The 9,746-nt window shown below is 36.4% G+C and overlaps 1 protein-coding gene across 1 annotated transcript; it reads left to right on the top strand.

The window, feature by feature from the left end:
* Positions 1 to 2,760: 2,760 nt before the first annotated feature.
* KERA (keratocan) lies at positions 2,761 to 9,493 on the top strand. Its single transcript, XM_004384198.1, has 3 exons — positions 2,761 to 3,001; positions 4,326 to 5,219; positions 9,321 to 9,493. The coding sequence occupies exons 2-3, from the start codon at positions 4,334 to 4,336 to the stop codon at positions 9,491 to 9,493; spliced, it is 1,059 nt and encodes a 352-aa protein (XP_004384255.1). The 5' UTR covers positions 2,761 to 3,001; positions 4,326 to 4,333.
* Positions 9,494 to 9,746: the final 253 nt, after the last annotated feature.

Below are 9,746 nucleotides of genomic sequence, written 5' to 3'. Positions count from 1 at the left end.
TTGTAGGAAAACTAACAAATCTGTCTTGGAAGAAGTACAACCAGAATGCTCCTTAGAGGCAATGATGGTGAGATCACATCTCACATATTTTGGACATGTTATCAGGAAGGATCAGACCCTGGAGAAGGACGTCATGCTTGTTAAAGTAGAGGGTCAGCGAAAAAGAGGAAGATCCTCAGTGAGATAGATTGACACAGTGGCTGTAGCAATAGGCTCAAGCATAACAATGACTGTGGGGATGGTTCAGGACTGGGCGGTGTTTCATTCTGTTGTACGTGGGGTTGCTATTAGTTGGAAATGACCTGAAGGCACCTAACAACAACAGGAAAACTCAAGATATAGTTAGATAGAGATTATCCTAACAGTAGAAAACATTTTATGTTCATAGTAAACAATGACACTCAAACTTGGCAAACACTGTAGGTAGTCATTTCTGTCATTCATATCGTATGCTCACAAAGTGAGGGGAAAGAGTCAAGAATGGCTTCCAGATTTCTAGTGGGGGAATGAGTACGATGATAATGTCATCCAAAGGTTTAAAATTAGAGAAGTTAGAAGTAAAGGAAAACAGTCAATTTCATTTTGGACCTACTCCCTTAGGACATGCAACAGATGTTTAGAAAGCAGATAGATACACACAAAGGAATTCAGGTCTTATTCCAGAGGCTGGGTTGGAGTTATCATAATAGAGAGGTTAAAACCATGGACTCATGCAAATGTATAAAGAGCAAGAAGAGCAGTGAACAGAGGACCGTATGTTAAAGAGGTCTAACCTCTAGAAACACTGGAATTTGTTTAGAAAGAAGAAACAGATCTTCAGTATATACATAGATAGAATTCCCCAGAAAATGGAAGGAAAAATTAGGAGAGAATGATATCAGAAAACCTAAGAGAGCCATTCAACAAAAAGTGTGAATCAATATTATCAGAGGTCACAGGTGAAGTAAGCAACACACTAAAAGATTTCAATAGATTATTAAGTATAAAGATCATTGCTGATTTTTATCAGGGCAGTTTTACAGAAGCAGTGGAATTGGAGGTCATATTTTAGCGGATGGAATGATGAGGGAAAGGAAAGACTAGAAGCAGCCAGTATACTACTCTTCCAATAAACTTTTTTTTTTTTTAATTGTCTCTATGTACTGTCATCTGGATCCCTGGTTGCATAGTGGTTAAGAGCTCGGCTGCTAACTAAAACGTCAGCAGTTCAGAATCCACCAGTCGCTCCTTGGAAACCCTACGGGGCACTTCTTGTCTGTTCTATAGAGTCACTATGAGTCAGAATCAACTTGATGGCAACAGGGCTGGTTTAGTTAACTGTCATCTAACTTTCCTACAATAAATGTGCAAAAACATTTGTGTAATAAAATTAAGAAGTGACTGAAATCAGTTTAACTGAGAAAAAAATTAAGAGATAAGAGAACAGTTAGAGAGGGCTGTGCAGATATGAGGATCATCTGCTGATTGTACCCTGAGGGTTTAGAAAAAGAAGAGACAGAAAGAAGGGAAAACATACAGTAGAGAGAAGAGATAATTATTGTGAGAAAGTAAACAACACTTGGCTGCTTTCTTAAAATAGTATATAAGTGCACCTGTAGGGCTCCTAAGAGGCTGTCTGAATAAGATTTTAATCCATAAAAATCTTTAAACTTAAATGCTTTTTTCACTTGTTAAGGGATAATATTAAAGAAGGGCTAATATTTCCATAATCATGAACCTAACATCAAGGTATGAGGTAGACCATTACTATTTTATAGAGGACTAAGCTGAGCTTTAGAGACTAACGGATCTGCCCATGGTTAAGAAGGTGGAGACGCAGTTCAGAAAAGGTGCTCTGACTCCAGGGCTATCTCTTCACTGTGCTCGCTCTTTGATAATACTTCTATAACCAGGGTTGAGTAAATCATGTAAATTAAACTTTCTGACCCCAAATAAGACAGATTTTGAAAAGCGAAATGATTATAATTAATCAATACTACATTACCTTTCTAAGAATAATATCTGAAAATGTGATTTTTTTTAATGTATCTTTTCTTGAAAGGCATAACAAATATTTTCTCAAATATAAGAACTGGAAGACACATTATCTTAGACTTCTGTGCTAAAGAAAGAATAGTAATGCCATAGAATGTTTTATAATGGACTAAATGCAAAACATGTGTTGTTATGATGAGAAAAAATACACCCACTTTAATAATTATTTGAAAAAAAACTCAGTACTAAATAGAGAAACAATAGTTATTTCTAGAAAATAAGTATAAGTCTACGTTTAATGCTAACATCAGGTATAGCTTCTAGATTGTACTTTTATATTTTTTAAATATAATTTTGTATCCTTTTTCTCTTAGTCAAACATAATATATTTAAATAGCATTCCAGCATCTGTTTTACATTAGAAATGAATAAAATATCTCCATATAAACAGAGAACGTTGGCCTTAAAATCAATTTTTGTTATACTTGGAATCAAAACTGTCCTCTGTTACCTGCTGGTAGATTAGATCAATATATCAGTATATTATTACAGCATCTTTGAAGCTGTTCATATTGAGTAAAAATTGCCCTGAATTATTATATATTCTTGAGATTAGAGTCAGAATTTCCTGTGCTGGGCTGCCTAGGCACCGAGGTGCTGTGGCCATTGGAGGGGTTAAAGTTGGAGTCACTGGTGCATATATATTAGGGAGGACTCATAAAAATACGACAGTGGAGCTTGGGTCAAATTATTACTGTGAGCAAGCAGTAACCAATAGAAAGGGAAGAAGAAGATCCAAGAAGGCTGAGGTAAGCTGTCTTTTGCAGCCCTGTCAAAGTAGAAACAATAGATCAAAAGGTGTTCACAGTAACGGGTCAGAGCAGTATTTACTTTTTCTATTAGGAGACTTGAGAGCATACAATTAAAAAAAAAAAAAGTGCTTTCAGTCAACATTTTATCTTTAAACTGATTTTTAGCAACTTCAGACCCAGACCCAGGACTCAGCGGTATATTCCTGGAAAGCAAGGTAAACTCTTTTGCACTTTTTAAAACTCTTAAAGTTAAAAATGCAAAGCTCTGATTCATCAGAGGTAGAGTTACCATTGCAATAACTAAAGCAAATCTCTATTCTGAAGTTGTTTTTTCTTTCTTTCTTTTTTTTTTTTAATGTGTCTTTGTTGAAAGTTGGCCAGAGTAGCATTTCTCAATTGTAGGAAATTTGACAGCTTGTGGAAGCAGCTCTGCATTTGTCATTTTCAGCAATTCAGTGGCAAAATTGAAAGTCAGTATTTTTTAAATGATGGTGATTTTATCTTTTCCCAAGGAATCAGTAAGATTTATTCTATCCTTATCAAGTGGTTTTACTAAATATAAATCGGTCAGAATGTTATTGTTTGCAATTTTTTCTCCGTTAGTTCTTATGCATATCTATAATTTTGATTTTATTGGGAAGTTGTATCTTTGAAATTTATTAAATATGAATTTGTGTTTATCCTTTTGGCACTAGACAGTCGACTCAAGGGCAACTAATAGCAACAGAAATACTGAAAATATATAAATAACAGAGCTTTCTCTATCTTCAACATGCTTTTTTGTTTTTTTATAATAATGTCATAGTTAAATACATTACTTATGTAATTATGATATATATATATATATATATACATAGTTTATAGTTCAGATTTCTTGGGTGAACAACTTGATTTTGTACTTTTAATATTAGAAATCTTTTCTCCCTGAAAATAAAACTTACCGGAGATATAGAGCAATAGAACAAGAGATCAATTGCACGATTTTCTTCATATCTTAGAACCTTCCTCCACAACAAACTGTTAACATATTCTTTGATCTCTCCAGTTCTTTGGTTCAAGGGCCAAAGGGCCTGAGAAATTTCATCCAGATGTTCTGCTTATTTAGGAATGAAAGTAGAAGCATGTGCCTACCTCTCAGGAATAACGCAGACTCTCAGTCTGAATTATTAAAAGACCACTTTATTGTTCTCTTGTATTCAATAGTGGTTTCAGTTAACTTCCTTACATTAAATAGCCTGAAATGGAAAAGCACTCAAAGCTGCTAAAAGTTGCTTTCCATTTCTCAACTTCTATTGTGTCTGGGTTAAAACCAGAAGTTACAACTTATAAGAAATGGTAAATCAGTTCCACTGTTGGCAAAATAATTTGTACATGGTGCCTACTAAATATATGTGTGTTAATTGATATCTGTGTATAGAGTAAACTAAAACCTGTTTATCTCTCCCTAAAAGAAGCAATGTTTACTGATTATTTTGATTCATACATTTATCTAAAGGTCAAGATCATCTAACATCTAACGGTTGTGTCCCCTAATTCTAGGTACTATAATGGCTACCACAGTCTGTTTCATCATCTGGGTATTACTCATAACTGATATGGTATGGACTCGAAGTGTGAGGCAGGTTCAGGTGGTGAATGAGCCAGATGTCTGGACTGTGGATGACTTTGATTGTCCCAGGGAATGTTTCTGTCCCCCCAGTTTTCCTACTGCTTTATACTGTGAAAATCGAGGCCTTAAAGAAATTCCTCCCATCCCTTCAAGGATCTGGTATCTTTATCTTGAAAACAACCTGATTGAAACCATTCCTGAGAAACCATTTGAGAATGCTACTCAGCTAAGATGGATAAACCTGAACAAGAACAAAATAACCAATTATGGGATTGAAAAAGGAGCCCTGAGCCAGCTGAAAAAGTTGCTTTTCCTATTTTTGGAAGATAATGAGCTAGAGGAGGTACCTTCACCATTGCCAAGAAGTTTAGAACAGTTACAACTAGCTAGAAATAAGGTGTCCAGAATTCCTCAAGGGACCTTCAGCAATCTGGAGAACCTGACCCTTCTTGATCTGCAGCACAATAAACTCTTAGACAATGCCTTTCAAAGAGACACCTTTAAGGGACTCAAGAACCTCATGCAGCTAAATATGGCCAAGAATGCCCTGAAGAATATGCCACCAAGATTACCAGCCAATACAATGCAACTGTTTTTAGACAACAATTCCATTGAAGGAATACCAGAAAATTATTTTAATGTGATTCCTAAAGTGGCTTTCCTGAGACTAAACCACAACAAATTATCCGATGCAGGTCTCCCTTCAAATGGTTTTGATGTATCATCAATTCTAGACCTTCAACTGTCTCACAACCAACTCACAAAGATTCCCCGAATCAGTGCTCATTTGCAGCACCTTCACCTTGATCATAACAAAATCAAAAGTAAGTAGTCATCAGAGTGTGTCATGGTCGTTAAATTTATCCTAGATCATCTTTGAGAATATCAATTGTACTTTTTCTCCCCAAGTAATGTACCCTTAGATTTTTTAAAATGTATTTCCAATTTTCAGAACTAAATTTTGTCTATTCACAGACAATCTTAATGAACCAACAAGCCCAAATCTTCAAATTGCAGACTGAAAAGTAGACTTCAGTAACCTACAGAGGCCTGTTATCTACTGGAGAAATGTAGTGCTTCTATCTTCTTTTACTCTGAGGAGGTTGCGTTTTGTCTGCCTCTCACTGGGTAAACTTATTTAAGAATGTGCAGCAGACACAAACAGCCTCATGAATAGTAACAGAGGTGATATAACACCAAGAAGGCACCTCTGTTCCAAAAAAAATATGGGAAAGCTGATGCCTGTAACTCCCATAATTAGAATCTTCATTTTAAATTAGTGGGTTCCTCAAACTTTAGTTTCTGAATCAGTAGGTCTGCGATGGGGCTTGAGAATATTTGGTCTTAACAAGTTCCCAGGAGGTAATAATACTGCTTCTCTGGGGCCAGGCTCTGAGAACCACTATCGTAGTTTAAAGTTTTGATCAATTGAAATGGAAACAAACTCCCTGGGAACTTGGCAACTCTTTAGGACTTGGTGGCAATCAACAAGGTAGGATATCCATCTGCTCCTTTCCTGAATATAGCTTTATATAGTGGAGATAGGAGTGAATACAAAGTGCCTTGCAGGCAGAGGTACCATGAAGAAGGAAGTTTTTATAGAAAGAAGAGGCTGGAAACATTAAAGACACACTTGGCATCTTCACAATTATTCCTGAGACCAGGCTGGACCTGGTATAGAAGTGGGCAATATCTTGGTCCAGCCACAGGGGTGCTGACACCCAGCCTGGCACCTATCCATCCATCTTTAACCCCAAAAAAAAAAAAAAAAAGCAGATGATCTTGGGGGAGACTTCTCCTGAACAACTAAAAAAGAAAAAAAAGATATTTATAAGTTGAGATTCAGTCTGGTTTGTAAGAAAATAACACAGATAATTGTCAAAAGGTTATGTTGCTCAATTATAATTCACAAAATTTTCTGGTTTTTTTTGCCTAATAGCACACTTGAGCATTAAAATCCAGGAACTAAAAAGGCAGACTGTCACCACAGTAGTTCTTTTCCCATGGCAGTGAGACAAATTGTTTAATTCTACAGTCAAAAGCAAAAGATGCCACAGAAAAGTTTTGTTAGGAGATGAATCTGTTTGGCTGAACAAAGTAGTACAACAGCCAGCACCGAGCTACATAGATTCAATTTTCCCTGTTGAAAGTTCTGGGCATCTACAGTGCCTTCTTTACCTAACAACAAAAACCTCAGAGACATTTGATGTGGGAAGTTAACTTAAAGTAACTCTACCTAGACCCCTATTTGTGATTTGGGGTTCTACCCTGAGCATTTTAGAATGAGGATGTTGAAGAGTGAGGCAGGAGTGTTCAACACATAGTTGAGCATGTATGCCAGGCTCTTACATAGTGATACAAAGTTAACCAAAGAAGAATATGACATTATCCTTGTTCTACCCACATTTTAGAGTTTTCAAAGTATTTCCTCATATATTACCATTTGTTAATATTTCACGTTTTAGCATGAATTAGAATGACCTGGAGGGCTTGTTAAAACACAGAAAGCTGTACCCCACCCCCAGAGTTTCTGATTCAGTAGGTTTGGGGTGGGGCCCAGCAAGTTAGTTCCCAGGTAGTATTGATACTGCTGGTTCTGGGACAACACTTTGAGGACTACTACTCTAGTTAATCCTCATCAGAATTCTCTGTGATATTATTAGTAATTTATAAAAATGGAGAAACTGAGGCTGGGTTAGATGCAAATATTTTCCCAAAGACAAAGAGTAAATGCAATAGCCAGAATCTGAGCAAGGGCTTCTCATTTTAAGCCTAGTGTTTTTTTCACTCATAAAATATAATCACAATGCACTTTTCTTCAATCCCCAGCATACAAGACTTTAGAAAAATTTCAACCAGTAGAGGTAAGAATAATATTAATAGCCACAATATTAACAAAGACAACTTGATTTATTTGCTTCTTAGTGTAGATCTCAACATGCTCATTTCAATATTCCACGAAAATAAATGTAAAATCAGAATTTCCCTGGCTAGTATTACGGGCTCACAGTTATGTCACACTATGTTACAATAAATACTTAAGTATTTAGTTATTCTTGCCACCTAATCTACTATAGTTGTTAGTAATTTATTTCCAATAAAACACCTTTTATATAAAAGGTCACCAGAATTTACAGGTAAAGGAACTTTTCTTACGTAAAATGATGGAAATAAACATGTATCTCTTCTGAATATCTTAAGTGACCTTAAATGTGGCAAACATTTCATGTATTCATATGAGATAATTTCTTGGGGCTCTTTTAGAAATACCATAATTAGTTCATGAAAATATAATCAAAATTTCATTTTAAACACTTGTTTCTTACATTTCTCTTATTTTGACATGCATTGATCATAGAATACGAGGGTGATTAGCAGATAAGAAAATGGCACATGAAAAGGGACTCATTCTCCCCAGCCGGCAAGGATGACCATGCAGTGGGGAAGGACTAGGCTGGGACTTGGTTCTACCTCTTATCTGCTGAAATACCTTGTATGCCTTACCTCACCACTCTCAAGTACTGTTTCCATAATGCCCATGTAGGAAGAATAATAATATTGATTTATAAAGCCTCTACTATGATAAGGTGATAATGTATGTACATAAAAAAGAATTTTATAAACACAAAACTGCTATACAAATATATCATTTATATCAGATTGAACTCACAAAATAGCATAAGGTCAGAGAAATACAAACTTACTGTAAACATAAAATCATTCAATACAATATGAATCTATTTGACCCAATAGGACATAGAGGAGGGGCATGGCCCAAGGTAAGTAGGCTTAATCAGGGAGAATCTCTTGCTTGAAAGAGTTTCAAAAAAGGACTTAAACTCAGTATACAGATTCATGGTCAAGATCAGCTATTTCAGCCCAACCTTGTTTGGATGGAGAATACACACATTTCCCTAAATTTTGCCAATTTAACAGGCCTTCCCTCCTGAATGCTCCTAAATCTCAGCATAGCCATTGATGCCAAGGGCTCTGATCCAAGACAGATGTGTGATTTCTCACATTTTAGCCATCTGAAAAGGCTGATGGGAGGCTTCCTGGCTGAGTTCTTTGAATCTCAATTCTTGACAAACGTTTCATTTCCAATTAAGCGCACTTAAGTATGGAGATTCAAAGTCGCTTTCTGGAAGTATAACATACGTAAAGTCATGTTAATAGCACTTAAAAATTTGTCATCATATCCTGGTGATTTGAAATTGTGCATCTTTTAAGGTAATTTTCAAGCATTTTCTCTTATATTAGACTGTTCATTCTCCCATCCATCCATCCATCGGTCCATCCACCCATTTATCCTTCCCTTCATTCATCCATCCTTCCTCCATCCTCCCATGCAACTACTCATTCTTTCAGTCGTTGTTGTTAATTGCCATAGAGTTGATTTTGACTCATGGCAACCCCATGAGTGCAGAGTAGAACGGCTCCATAGAGTTTTCAAAGCTGTGACCTTTCAGAAGCAGATTGCCAGGCCTGTCTTCCAATGCACCCCTGGGTGGTTCAAATTGCCAATCTTTTGGCTAGTAGTCAAGCACTTAACCGTTTGTGCTACGAGGCCTGACCTGTTCCTTCCACCTCATTGTATAGTAATCTAAGTGTGCCCTATTTTGTCTGCAAGCTTAGAAAACAAGGGATATGTCTTACCTCTGTTTCCATCACAGCTCCAAACAATATTTCCTTCCCAGTGGTGTGTACTAAGTATAGCAGAGATTACTACACATGTTGCATGTTTTTCATGGTTTTCTATAAAACATATCTGCACAACCTCTGCAATTTCTAACAAAAATGTTTTTCACTGTCATAGACCAGGCCACCAGGTCCTCCATAGGACTGTTGCAATAGCTTCTTGGTCATCCCATTGTAGTTTCTCTTGTGCTCCAATTCATTCATTCGTGCTATTTTTGTCTCTGTAGGTGTGAATGTTTCGGTAATGTGTCCTACTGCTTCTGCTCAGCCTGAAGAGCAAGACTTCTTCAGTTATGGACCTCGTCTTAGCTACCTCCGTCTGGATGGAAATGAAATCAAACCTCCAATCCCAATGGATTTAATGACCTGCTTCAGGCTCCTTCAGGCTGTCATTATTTAAGCACAGTCTAAAACTGGTTTAATGAGTTAATGCTTCTGACATAAAATTTGTTATCATTCATAAGTTTAGGACAAAAATCACATTTCCAATTGATCTTTGCCACCATTTTCAGTTGTGCAGCTTATTTCTTCTGTTTGCCAATGGCAAAGTGCTTTTGTCAATGATACACAGCATAGCCTGTAGTAATTTGCTTTTCTTTAATTAATAAAACAGACAGAGAGTTAATTTATCAACTCAAAGATAGTCTTTTGCC

This window comes from Trichechus manatus, unplaced genomic scaffold (genome assembly GCF_000243295.1).
Source record: "Trichechus manatus latirostris isolate Lorelei unplaced genomic scaffold, TriManLat1.0 scaffold00119, whole genome shotgun sequence".
NCBI classification, from domain to species: Eukaryota; Metazoa; Chordata; class Mammalia; order Sirenia; family Trichechidae; genus Trichechus; species Trichechus manatus.
This window is presented reverse-complemented; position numbering and strand designations above follow the sequence as displayed.

Coding starts and splice junctions, on each gene's coding strand:
- KERA (XM_004384198.1), top strand. CDS start 4,334: ATGGCTACCACAGTCTGTTTCATCATCTGGGTATTACTCATAACTGAT. Junction 5,220..9,320: donor TGATCATAACAAAATCAAAA/GTAAGTAGTCAT, acceptor TTGTCTCTGTAG/GTGTGAATGTTTCGGTAATG.